This window comes from Carya illinoinensis, chromosome 7 (assembly GCF_018687715.1).
Source record: "Carya illinoinensis cultivar Pawnee chromosome 7, C.illinoinensisPawnee_v1, whole genome shotgun sequence".
NCBI lineage: Eukaryota > Viridiplantae > Streptophyta > Magnoliopsida > Fagales > Juglandaceae > Carya > Carya illinoinensis.
The window spans coordinates 31811876-31825061 of NC_056758.1; the positions used below are offsets into that span (position 1 = coordinate 31811876).

The 13186-nt window shown below is 35.0% G+C and overlaps 2 protein-coding genes and 1 long non-coding RNA gene across 4 annotated transcripts; 2 read left to right on the plus strand and 1 right to left on the minus strand.

Annotated features, from left to right (window-relative positions):
* Positions 1 to 1663: 1663 nt before the first annotated feature.
* On the plus strand, positions 1664 to 5484 carry LOC122317432. The gene is made up of 8 exons (XM_043134527.1): positions 1664 to 2173; positions 3767 to 3800; positions 4059 to 4295; positions 4433 to 4522; positions 4657 to 4722; positions 4807 to 4898; positions 5022 to 5069; positions 5157 to 5484. The coding sequence occupies exons 1-8, from the start codon at positions 1833 to 1835 to the stop codon at positions 5272 to 5274; spliced, it is 1026 nt and encodes a 341-aa protein (XP_042990461.1). The 5' UTR covers positions 1664 to 1832; the 3' UTR covers positions 5275 to 5484.
* Positions 5485 to 6998: 1514 nt separating this feature from the next.
* LOC122317217 (protein rolling stone-like) lies at positions 6999 to 10851 on the plus strand. Of its 2 annotated transcripts, none has more exons than XM_043134183.1 (8): positions 6999 to 7425; positions 7681 to 7714; positions 7919 to 8077; positions 8466 to 8555; positions 9676 to 9741; positions 10068 to 10174; positions 10251 to 10298; positions 10391 to 10851. In XM_043134183.1, exons 1-8 carry the CDS (start codon positions 7145 to 7147, stop codon positions 10512 to 10514), a joined length of 909 nt encoding a protein of 302 aa, XP_042990117.1. In that variant the 5' UTR covers positions 6999 to 7144; the 3' UTR covers positions 10515 to 10851. The 2 variants fall into 2 exon arrangements, with proteins under 2 accessions (XP_042990117.1, XP_042990118.1); XM_043134184.1 differs by having other exon boundaries at positions 7006 to 7425; positions 10083 to 10174.
* Positions 10852 to 11049: 198 nt separating this feature from the next.
* On the minus strand, positions 11050 to 12086 carry LOC122317218. The gene is made up of 2 exons (XR_006244401.1): positions 11858 to 12086; positions 11050 to 11751 (listed from the first exon to the last, which is right to left on the minus strand). It is a non-coding gene; the product is annotated as an uncharacterized LOC122317218 (long non-coding RNA).
* Positions 12087 to 13186: the final 1100 nt, after the last annotated feature.

The window sequence follows — 13186 nt, forward strand, 5'->3', positions numbered from 1 at the left end:
CAATATCTTCTTAAATTAGAATATTTGCCAAACTTCTTCGTCTCCTTAAGTAGAAGAGGTAACCTGCATGAGTCTCCAATTTCTTTTTGAAGCTCGAGCTTGCTTCTGCTTACAAGAATTGAACATGATGAGGTTGGGGTGATATGAAAGTTATCGATCTCACGTGGGAGCAAATTAAGTCAGGATTAAATTAATCTAAGAAGAAATAAAATATGTGAAATTATCATTTATCTAAAAAGTTTAAGTTAATAAAAAAATATAGATTTTAATTATATATTTTATATCTTAATACTCATCTTTACTTGTAAGTCAAATTCTTCCTCAATAGATAACTTAATACGTGATATATTTAATTAAATAAGATTGAATATAGAGTTATCAAGTAGAGTATAATGGAATATTATTTATTTTCTTTTTTCTTTTGAAAGGGCACCAATGACAGATATATAGAGGGTAGCACTACACTTACGGCTAGTTGTATGATGTGTTTATTTTTTTTACATATTTTTTTAACATTTTAAAATATTTTTAAAAAAAATTCATAATATTATTGAAAAACACTTATAATCATTAAGTTAAAAACAATAATTAAAAAAAAAAAAAAATCCACCCTACCTGTCTGCAGATCTGTACGATAATGATGAGCTTACATAGACTGGGAGAACTTCTAGTTGTTTTATTTTATTTATTTATTTATTTTTTTAAATTTATAATTTTAGAAATAATGTGATTGGAAAATATATATAAAAAAATATTCTCTCAACTTTAAAAAAAAAAAAAAATGGAGAAAGGTAGACACGGTATGTAGAAATTAGAATCTATAATATTTAACCAACATTTAAAAACATATGCAACCAAACGGATGATTTAATATAACCTAGCAGTACAATGTAGATACGAGAAATTTCTATAGAATTCAACACCGGAAAAAAATTTTAAAAAAGGAAAATTCTACGAAGAAAATTTGCTTTTGTTTGTTCATTTCTTTCATAATTCCCTTAATTTCAGATTATACAGTTATTAATTGCAGGATATGTAGTTAGAGAAATTAGGTATTGGGTAAAAGGGAAGAAAGTGAGTGACGTTGAGATCAACTGAGGAAAGAGTCGTTCCTTAATAAATGCAAATCAATTCTTATCGAATTGAATTACAAGCAGCTTTGACTCCTTGTTAGGCCTGTGGACAACGAAAATCTTCTTTTTGGGGAAGAAAAAAACGATGGAAAGAATGTTTTACCAACTATCAGTCTTCTCAGCCTACCTACATTTTTTTGGAATCAATGTGAGCATACCCGCTGTCATCTGAGGTGTATATATATATATATATAGATATGTCATCCAATTCTCTCAGATAATTGGAGATTATCACAATGGAGAGGAATTAGGAGGCCTGAACACAAATAGAGACCATAGCTTTCAAAAGAAGTACACAATAGAAGCTGCTGTCACAGTTGACGGCCCAACTGAGTACGACCCAACGATTTACGCCAGCCTAAACAAATTAGATAACCCACGTTTGGAATTTACCCTCCCTTTATCAAACTTTGCAGCCGACCAAAGTGTCATCATACCCTCTCCTTCAATAATAATAAACATTTTCTATTAAGCATAATTCAAAATCCCAAACCAGACAGTCAAAACTAACAGTCTTGCATCGAACTATCAACTAAAGCTTCTCCAGCTAAACAGGTTCTAGACCTAATGCACAGGCTTGCTACCAGTACTTCCATGACAATCCATCTCGGGCCTTCATATCTGATATAGGAAATCCTTCCTTCGGGTTTTCATCTGTGAGGGCCTAAAAATTGGCCAAATATCCTATAGGTGGTGGCCATGGCACTAGAAGTATACTGGTATGATTTTGTTTGTTTTGGCATTGTTGGAGTTGCCTTCTGTGGCGCCTTGTGGGTGCTATGGAGGAAGGAAGGTGGCTCAAAAAACGATGATAACACCGTATATGAGAGCCTTCTGCTTGCTAGACCTGGCACTGATGTCTATGTGAGTGCTCTGCCAAAGGGTCATGTGAGCACCTCCCAGCTATGGACCAGTTGCTGGCGAGGGATGCACCCCAGATGGCTCTTGGCGACGCGATTCCTATCCTTTCTGATCATGGCTGGGTTTCTGGCATGGGATGTTGTGGAATGGGATGCAACCATCTTTGTTTACTATACTGAGTAAGATCTTCTTTTTGCTTGCGCTTGAAGTATGCTAATTTTATTTAGGAAAGCTTTTGACCAATGGTTTGATAACTTGGTATTGCAGTTTCTCAGAATTTTCTAATTATATCAGTACTGCACTAAAGATTTTTAATTGTCTTTAGTGCGTGCCTAATTTGGAAAAATTAATATCTAATTCTGTCATAAGTTTAATGATGCCACATTGGGAAATGTATTTGTAGTCAAATTCCAATTAGAAGGAAAGGCCATTCTTAACAAATGTGGGAGTGGAGTGAGAGAGTTCTGAACCTTCTGATGGACGGCTACTAGTCTACTAACATCGTATAAGTTGGCATAAATTGCAATCGAGATTTCTAATGTGATTCTCTATGTAAGTATTAACATGGCATTCACCGTTATGATACTCTTCTAAGCTATCAAGGGTACAGCTTCCATGCTATTCTAGATTTTCAATGTGGAACTGAAACGGACATTAGGCAAACATTTATATGTTGTTGGATTGTGAGCTGCCAATCCATCCAAGTTTTTATGGCATCTGATATCACACCCGAAAGGCATATTTTAGAGTAGTCAGAGCTCTATGCACTGAATACACAAGGAGATTCCAGACAAGTGAATTTTTTAGGGGACATCGATCCAAGTGCAGCCTGCGTATGAAAATGTGGCCAAAAAAATAAAAAGTTAAGAAGGGTGAAAGACCAGTGTAGAAAATAAAATAGAATAGAAAAGGATGTGGAGAAGAGAGAATGAGGGAGAGAGGCCTGGGGACTACATCTTTACTATTGTCAATTGTTCTTAAATACATAACACATGTCTTTATTTATAGGTGAATGAGGCTAGAGAAAGAATGGATATACAATAAATAAACGATACTGATTGATTTATACAATAAACTAAATAAGGTAGAAAATAAGACATGTAAGACTGAGAAAGCCACTGATGGGTGAGAAAAGCATGCATCACTAATAGAGGGTCCGGAGGGAACATTATATATAACATACCTAAAGGCATTGGAGTTGCCCTTTCTGGACTTAAAAGGGTACCTTCACCTGCCTGCTTGCCTTTCACGATTCCTAAGGCGTAACGTGTGGCTTTCTCTATTACTTCAAACCTATGCCTTTATTTTATGTTCTAATTGGAATTCATCACTCCACTTCAAGCACTCCTAAAGCCTTCAAATATCTATTTCCTTCTTCAAAATCCCTGCCCTCTGCATACGTATTAAGCCTCAAAGTAAAAGCATGGGCATTACATAGTCATGATTAGTGAATTTGACGCTCAAGAAACCCCAATCCTCTTTTTCTTCTCGTTTTTCAGATCTTGTGCTTTTCTTTGCTTGGCTTGGATACCATATGCCATTGACTCCTTACATTAGCTTTTGCATTCTATTTCTACGCACCAAGGTTCATCCTCATTTTTGAGATTTTAACTCATTTTGCTGTTTACAAACACTAAAACAAAAACTGAGTGATGCTTTAGATTATCACAAGTTAAAAAAGATTTGACCACAGCATCTGTCTTGGCATTGTATCATTTTACTCACATGGAAAGCTGTCTAATCTCCTATAATTTGTTGGAATTTCTCTACAGGTGGACATTTGCATTAGTTATGGTCTACTTTGCAGTAAGTATAGCACCATACCCCTATTAATTTTCCATGTTCTTTAGTGCAAGAATTTCTGTTGCTTCCCTCTTGCTCCTAAATGCTCTAGGCAATAATTAGTTTTGGAATTATGTTAAACAAATAGATGGAATATACTTACACAGAGCAATATAAATCTATCTTTATTATTGTTTTTTTTTTTTTAAATCTAAAATCAGTCCAAATTATATTCATTTTAAAGCAGTTGCTGATTTACTCGCCCTAAAATTTCTTGTGTAGCTTGGTACCATTATATCTGCATATGGATGTTGGCTATCCTCACAACCACCTCCTTCCGAAAATGGGGCGAGCGCTGACTTTTTGAGAAGGGATTTGGAAGAGAGTAGAACAACAAACTCTAATATTTACAGGGAAAGAGAGATTAAGGCTACCATCAAGCTGCAAAGCCACTATACTGAAGAGGAGATTCAGCAAAGAGCAGGATGTTGGGGATATTTAATGCAAACAGCATATCAGGTTAGTCCGAACATAACTCAACTTTCTGCCCTTTTCCGAAACAATAGTCCATATTACTCTTGTTAGTTTGTTAATGAATAACATCTAAGTTCTTAGGCTCTAAATTCTGGCTGGATCTAATAAATTGTTTGCAACAGACTTGTGGAGGTGCTGTTATACTTACAGACATTGTATTTTGGGGTGTAATTGTCCCCTTTTTATCAAATGCACATCTTGGCTTAAACCTGGTGAGATTCGATCTCTGGAAACCTTCATTCTTTTTATCCATACCAAGGAATGTTCTCAATGCCATTGAAGTGCTTTTGTTTGTTCTAATTCTCTCAGGCACCTCACTGATCTCCTGTTGTTCTATGTTTGGCAGTTGATGGGTTGCATGCATACTATGAATGCTGTTTTTCTTCTTGTGGATACCTCACTTAATAGCCTTGTAAGTATCAAAACCATTGAGAAGTGGGAACAGTAATATTAATCTAAGTGACACAATGAGGCTGAATCCAATCTTGTTGTTCAGCCATTTCCTTGGTTCCGGCTTTCATATTTTGTGATCTGGAGCTGCCTGTATGTGATTTTCCAATGGGTGATTCACGCCTGTGGTTTTACATGGTATGAACAATCTTATCATTGACTCCAATCATTCGAAATTGTTGACAAGGGAAACATTGTACTTTTTCTATCATCTGATATACACATCTCAGTGATTATAACTTACCTTTGAGTCTCTCCCAGGTGGCCATATCCTTTCCTCGAGCTGAGCACACCCTGGGCTCCTTTATGGTACATAATGTTTCCACCATGTTTCCTCCATATTGCTGTTTTTCACCTTAGATTACAAAGAAACTAATCAATGTATAACTTTTACAGGTATTTTTGCATGGCTGTTGTTCACATCCCCTGTTATGGGATGTATGCACTGATCATCAAAGCCAAAAATTCAATCCTCCCCAGATTTTTCCCCCATGCTTTTATTAGGTCACGTTAGTTTCTTGTTTTCCACCATAATTGAGAACTGTTATTGAAGGTGGTTTTCATGTTGATTTGATGCTTTGTGTATACAAAAGAGGGGATGGAGGGTCATACCCAGCCCTTCTATAAACTGGGATTCATATATTCTTCTGGACAAATTACAGTTGAACTATCGCAAGCTCTACATCCGGAATGAAGTTATCGCCTATGATTTTTTATTTTTTCACATTATTATCTGTTTCTTTTAAAGAAATTACAATTGACATGTGGCAACATATAATTGTGTCATGTTTTTCGTTAACGTTGATGGACAGTAAAACTAACAGATCGCAAAAGAACTTAATCCTAGAGAAGCCATAGCACAAGGAGTGTGCGACTAAATTTAACTAAAATTTAAGGGATGGTTTCTTACAAAACTGAATTTACAGAAGCAGGGTATTCTTTCTAATGCGGGTTGTTCTCGTTGTCACTTGGCTGTGGAGAAATGGTGTCATGTTTTTTGGGGTTGTCCAGATGTGCGAAATATATTGGCTTGATGCAATTTGACTAAACTTTAGTTTCTAATTTTATTATTATTTCGTGGGTTGTATGGAAGTTTAAGAATTTGAAGTTATTTCAGAGTTCTACTTACTTCAAGATGTTGTTGATAATTGCTTAGCATATGTTGAGGGTTACACTACTGTAAATAAAATAAATAATAAATACCAGCTGGTTGTGCATAAGGAAATTCTGTTCTCTTGGACACCTCCTACTTAAGGTATGGTCAAGCTTGATTTTGATGGTTCTTTGTTTTGATGTTTTGCATTTGAGGGTAATGGGGTTATTTTAAGGAATGATAAATGTGATGTTTTATTTCCTTTGAGTCGAAAGGAATTTGGTTGTTTGAAGTAGATGACATAAAGGCTTTGGTTGCTTTGAAGGGTTTTCAAATGATCTTGAATTTAGGTTTTTTCAATTTGTTATTGAAAGGGGATTCATTGACCATTATTGAAACTATTGATTCTAAGGAACTTAATTTTTCAAGGCAAATGAATTTGCTTTATGAAATTCAAAGTCTTCTTTCTCATTTTACGGGATATGATATTTTTCATGTTGGTATATAAGGAAATGAAGCAACTCATTTATTTGCGAGGCACACTCATTTTATGAATATTACTATTCATAGGTGGCATCAACATCTAGATTTTATTCAATCTAGATGCTAATTTGTAACTGTAGGTCATTAACTTTATTATTGGTTCTCTTAATATGAATACAAATCTGTTTTGAAAAAAAATAATAATAATAAAAATCTTAAGGGATGGTTACAGACTCCATCATTAATCGCTTTATAAAAAATTCTTTGAATTTTTATTTTTCACTTTTAAGATTTATTGATTTTGTAAAAATAAAAAATTATTAAAATAATGTTAAATATAGTCATGAGTATTTTTTTTTTTTAAAAGTAAGATTTACTATTAAAAATTAAATTTTTTATATAAATCTCATATTACTCATTTATTTTAAAAAGAATCCATGACGCTTGGCAAATATCATTTTTCTTATAACCTTATATTGAAACAAGGCGATATCCATATACCAAAAGTATCTAAGCGCCCATCACTTGACTATTAATACACGTTCATGGTTATGGCAATGACACCCGAATTTAGCATTTGAACAGCCAATCCGGTTAATACACAGTATTTGAAATTAAAGACTGAAGGCTAACGAGTAACGGGATGGGACCAACACGATTTGGAACGGCAAATACCAGAAGACATTTTAGGGGGCCTTTTTGGACTTGTTTACAAGTTTCTCTCTCTCTCTCTCTCTCTCTCTCTCTCTCTCATGTTCTTCATTGACATTTGCCATTTCTTTTCTCTGGCGTAGAATTCGTATGGGAAATGTCTATCTCGGACGGCGACGAAGGTTTCAGTTACTGGGTTCGATGGCAAGTGCCAGTTTGTGCTCTGGTCATCGGGGGTCCAGCTTTCTTTGCGGTGAAGTTCGTCAGAAAGTTGAAAGCTGAGCCTCTTCACTACAATGACTTGTGGACTCCGTGCTGGAGAAACCTCAATCCTCTTTGGCTTCTTATCTTTAGAGCTTTCGCTTTCGTTTGCCTCGCTTGGGTACTATACGAAATCGTTTCGGTGGCCGGAGCTTTTGCCTTCTATTTCTACACCCAGTAAGATCATATCCCCATTTTCTGATTTTTCACCCTCCATTTTTCTTATGAAACTTACATGTCAATTGGGTTTCAAGAAGTCAAAAATTTATTTCGTTTACGGTGGTTTTTTTTTTCCCCCGATTTATCTTCCTGAGCGTTTATGGTTGTTGAGATTATAGACTTTAATATTTTTAGATTTCCTGATCGTAACTATGTTTTTCTAACAATTAAATCCATTTAATGTTGTTTTCCTTTTGATGTATTGATTTGCAGGTGGACTTTGGCATTAGTTATGGTCTATTTCGTGGTATGTTAGTCACAATTTGCTTTTTTTTTTTAAAAAAAAAAAAAAAAAAAACTTCTTATTGTGCTGGCTGAATTATTTGTTCTGGTTTCCAATATAAACATAGAAATTCTGGGTTTTGTTGTGTTAAATTAAAAAAAAAAAAAAATCAAATAAAACCATACCCATATTAAAGCGACAATAGTTTTGAACTTTTTTTGTGTGTAGCTGGGAACCGTTGTATCTGCATATGGATGCTGGTTTTCCTTCAAGAAACTTCCTTCCTCAAAAGTTAAGGGTACAGCGAACTTGAAAAGTCGCTATGCTCAAGAGGAGATACAGGGGAAATTGAGATTTTGGGGTTATCTTATGCAAACTGTATATCAGGTTAGTCCATCTTTGTTGCCTTCTCTTGAGACTAATGATAAGATTGCTATAATCTGCTGATTTTCTCGTAGATCATACTGAATATTTTGTTAAAAGTGTTTTAAATCCTTGTGGTTCCATAAGGCTGATGACTCCACTCATGCTTGAATATTTCATCTCAAATTTCAATTGGTCGTATTTCCTTGTGATATTATGTTTTACATTAATCCTATGGCTAATATCTAGATAGACTGGTTTTTAAATTGCTCATTGGTCACTTAAGTCTCATGTGTCCCGAGTAGTGTCAGGTGGCAAAAATGGCTTGATTTTTGAAAGTTTTGTCAGTAAATTGTTCAAAGGGATGTTTTTTCAAGCTTCTTTTTGAAGCTAATATTCTATTTGTAAACAGACTTGTGCAGGTGCTGTTATTTTAACAGATGTCGTATTTTGGTGTCTTCTTGTGCCATTTTTATTGGGTGAGCAGTTCAGCCTAACGCTGGTGAGTGTCCACTGGTACTAAATAGTCGAACTTTTTCTTTCCATTACTGAAGTTTTAATACCGTCACAAACTTCTTTTCCCTTCTCTTTATGTTTCCTCATTCATGCCAACTGATATCTAAAGGTGAGAAAATTTAAGAACTGTATGTTATTTTTGTCGTGGTGCTCAACTAAAAGTGCAAATACACCATCTTGGAATAATACAATTGGAGCAGTATTGACTGTTAATATTGGATGTTGGGTTTACTTTGGTCCCAATGGTACTTTTAGGTTGGTAGTGTGAAGTGAAAGAAATAAAAAGCAACAGTTTTACCAAATAATTTACCTCACTTTTACAAGAAATTACTCAAGTTCATAACTTATATAATTTCCGATACTACAAGGTTAGAAGTCATTGAAAGGAGTTAAGGTTTGACTTGAAATGGATTTCATTATGGCATCTGGTTTTTTAATTCTTCTAATAAATTGATAATTGTGCTGTGTTGAGTTCATCAATCTGCAGGTGCTCCCTAAATTACTGGAATATCTTCTCCATATTCTTATGGGTGATGATCTTTTCTTGGCCATTTTGATGTTAGAGCCAAAATTCTACCATAGCTTTTTGTCGCTTGTCTATGCAATTTCTGGAGTGCTCTGATATTGCTTCTTAATGATGTTCTCCTCGATTATCTTTGCTTGCCTGATGATGCAGATGCAGTGCTTGCACATACTCTGGATGTTTTCTTTCCCCTTCAGCCTTGTGTAGCATTAATTGTACTTGGTTCTGTAAATTGAGTTCCATCGGGCAGTTTATATGCTTAGTGTGTGTGCACGCAGGGGTGTACATGCTGGTGCCTACATGGTGGGAACTGGTTGTTTATGTACATGGTGGTTATGACACATATCTTTGTTTGTTAAAAAATCATTCTTTTATTGCTGCTTGGAACCTGTGTTATTGTCTCTAGTTATGTTGTTTCTAAGAACCTCGGTACAAGTTGCTTGATTTCTTCTTACCATCATTTGCATTTACTAATGTTGGGAATTATGTTACCACCATCTTGTTTTAATTCTCTCAGGAATCATAACATGATTTAATTCCTAATATTCTCCTCACCGTTTATGTGTTTTTTCATTCTTGGCAGTTGATAGGTTGCTTGCATAGTTTGAATGCCATTTTTCTTCTTCTGGATACAGCTCTCAATAACCTTGTAAGTATTAACCATTTATGCTCGCAAAGCCCATTCATAGGAGTGAACTGTGGAAGCTCTTATGCCTTGTAACAATGCCATTAAATTACCCCTATAGCTATCACAGTCTTTTGAATTGTGCAAACAGCTTTGTTTGGGTTTCCATATTTTGTTCTCTGGAACCTCAGAGCTTGACAATTAGGATTATAGTATAAAAGTACACTACATCTTAGTTAAAGGTGTCAGATTGGATGTTGCATGGCCCACTCCTTTTGGTAGAATAGAACATGTTTATCATACCTCCACTCTAATCTGAGTTTACGGAATCCATAATGCCATTTCAACAATGTTTGTTTTTTCAGCCATTTTCTTGGTTTGGGTTTGCATATTTTGTGATCTGGAGCTGCCTCTATGTTGCTTTCCAGTGGATCCTTCACGCTTGTGGTTTTACATGGTATGCATAATTATCTTATCGGCTCTCTTCCGTGGCTGTGTGGAACCTCTAGTAACACATTTTGAATCTTGCTCAGGTGGCCATATCCTTTTCTTGAGCTTCGTACACCATGGGCTCCTTTATGGTACTTTATTATATATGTACACCGTTTTCATACCTATTGTTTCGCCTCTCATTGCACACTTGATGAACTCTACAAATATATTTGATTTACAGGTATTTTTCCTTGGCTCTGGTTCACATCCCTTGCTATGGGATATATGCACTGATTTTTAAAATGAAAAATTCAGTTCTCCCTGTACTGTTTCCTCGTGCTTTTATCGCAAGGTCACATAATTAGCTGCTTGTTCTGGGAAATTGAATTTTCTCAATATGCTTGTTACATGGAGGGAATGCTCAAATTCCCAGTGGAAATGGCGGTTCATTTACCCTGTTGTTGTTCTATTAAAGTAAAACCGATGCCAAGAAAGCATTGAAGTCCCACCGCTTTCTTCCCCTCTTTTTTCTTGACTAATCTTAGCTGGAAATGTTTTTTATCTATGCCTCTGAACTTAAGATATTGGCATTGGACCAGCATTTCCATGTTAATAGAATTTTCATCGCCTTTGCTGTGTATCGTTTGTAAGAAACTTGCATCATAATTCCAAGGAAGATGTATACCGAAATATTTGCTATCATATCTTCCACCAACATGCTTGGGTGAATTAAATTGCAGTAATCGAATTTTCCCATGTTGGGGGATGCACGAAATTCCCAATTCTCGTCACTTGGGCTTGGAACAGTGGAAACCCAGAAACGAAGTCTATACCAGGAATTATCTACACTGCACAAGAATTAATAAGCAAATATACCAAATTGGCAAGAACACAAAGAGGTTAAAAAACTGCCAAAACAAACATAGGTTCTGTTTATGAATTTGAAATGCTGTCTCGCGTCACAAGGTCCGAGTTACTGTAAGTGGGATCCACGATGAATATATATAGATGGTGTGGAAACTTGAAACTGGAAACTGATCCGTCTCCTCAATAGCCAGAGGCAACAGATCAAAACTTGCTATTTACTGGCCGGATTATTATGATCTCTATGATGCAGGATGAAGTCGGTATAGTTGACTGAACATATATATATTTAATTCATTTTTAGATTATATTAATTCACTTCCCAATGATAGTTGATGATTGCACATGTTAGAATATGAACTTGGACATGCAATCTGTTCTGAGATAATGCATCCACGAATTATTATGTGCACGCCGTCATCTTATCGAGCTAGCTCCACTTTGGGATGTATTTATATGCCACTCGAAACTATTTCATTTTCCGATTCCACAAACCGTAACAGCTCTACCATTTCCAGTGCTCTCTCATGGATCCCACCGGCTCCATAGTCTTAATCTCCACCATTGATACGGTTTGTTATGGCTTCAACCTCTCTCAAGATTGGCCCAACCTCCACAACTCTTCGCCCCAGTGTTGCCTCACCGATGGTGTTTCCATTAACTTCAATTTCCCGCGATGATGAGAACGATGAGAAGCTTGTTTTCGTTTCTAAGAGAACTGAGACATCCCATATTTATCTGAATCGACCAGGAATCCAAAATTTGAAATTGTTGGATTCGAAGAATCCCAATGTGACAAGATCTCATGTCAAATTATTGTAGAAATTTATTAAAGAGAGCATACCTGTAGAATATGAAAGAAGAGTGCAGCAATTCGATCTTCCAAGTCCAAGATTCATTATCTAGAAATATTCACAACCATAGGATGCCTAGAGTTAATAATGAATTCAGCATGAGGACTATAACCTATATATAATATCCAAATTACTATTTTGCCCATTATAAAATAATAGAATTCCATGGATCTTTAATGAATTTCTATGCATGAATTGAGCCTGTACTATTTTAATGTTTATGATGTGACCAAAATTATAGACTTTTAGAGATGTGCCAAAAGTTCAGTTGTATTATTTTATTGATCATACTTATTGGGCCTTATAGATACTATCCAAATCTTATATTTAACAATTATACAATATTATATGATGATCCATGTAGGTTCATTAGTTTAAAATAATTCTAATAGAAACCACTTCTTTCAATATCTACAAGCCTCTTTAATGATCTTCCTGTCAACAAGAATGATTTATATAGAGAGAATAATATTATATATAATTATAAAATATTTAAGTGTTACACAAATTTTTTTTTAAAAAAAAGTAAGATTCACGATTTAAAAAATTAATTCTTTATTGTGTAGGTTCAATATTTACTTATTTTTTATAAAAAGATTGAGTACGATGCACATTCCATGATTTCATAATTACAAATATGTATATATATGTATATTGCTCATAAAGTTGGATAGTCGTACTGCAGGTTAAGCACGGCACGAACAATCCAAGGACTAATTAGGTCCTTTTTCGTTCTGCAACTTTTAGCACTGTATATTTGTTGGAGAGATGGCGCTATAGTACGTAGGAGATCAGGGGAAATTGTACAAATTAGTACAAGGTTTTGGGTTACAATAGCCAAGGACACGTACTCTCCCGAATTTTAGAGGTCAATCGCTAAGCATCACATCAATAGATCATGTGCACGTACGTCTTACGTTCATGATCTTCATAAATTAAGTAAGTAAATCCAAAAGACACTTAATTCTTACAAATTAAATATCCAAAAATTTGACCAAATCCCAACCCAAACTCATCAATGAATCTGATTAGTACTCCAAATTTATACAAGAAATATATATATATATATATATATTCTGAAATAGACTTCAATTCAATACATGAATGAAGAAAGTTATAGCTGTGACTAATAAGTCCGATAACAAGTCCTAATTACAAGTCAACTACTAATCGGTTATACGCCCCCTGCACATAACTTTCATTATGCCGGACACTATCTAAAAAATTTCATAAAACTCTCCAATGACACAACCCTTCTGAGATGAGAGACTCTGTTAAAAACAGAAATATTCATTTTGACTTATTTATGAGAAAAAAAT

What these genes read in the sequence shown, in the direction of transcription:
- LOC122317432 (XM_043134527.1), top strand. Translation starts at nt 1,833, where the DNA reads ATGGCACTAGAAGTATACTGGTATGATTTTGTTTGTTTTGGCATTGTT. An exon ending in CACGCCTGTGGTTTTACATG is followed by an intron (nt 4,899 to 5,021) that starts GTATGAACAATC and finishes AGTCTCTCCCAG; the next exon opens with GTGGCCATATCCTTTCCTCG. An exon ending in ACACCCTGGGCTCCTTTATG is followed by an intron (nt 5,070 to 5,156) that starts GTACATAATGTT and finishes TAACTTTTACAG; the next exon opens with GTATTTTTGCATGGCTGTTG.
- LOC122317217 (XM_043134183.1), top strand. Translation starts at nt 7,145, where the DNA reads ATGTCTATCTCGGACGGCGACGAAGGTTTCAGTTACTGGGTTCGATGG. An exon ending in GCCTTCTATTTCTACACCCA is followed by an intron (nt 7,426 to 7,680) that starts GTAAGATCATAT and finishes ATTGATTTGCAG; the next exon opens with GTGGACTTTGGCATTAGTTA. An exon ending in AGCAGTTCAGCCTAACGCTG is followed by an intron (nt 8,556 to 9,675) that starts GTGAGTGTCCAC and finishes CATTCTTGGCAG; the next exon opens with TTGATAGGTTGCTTGCATAG.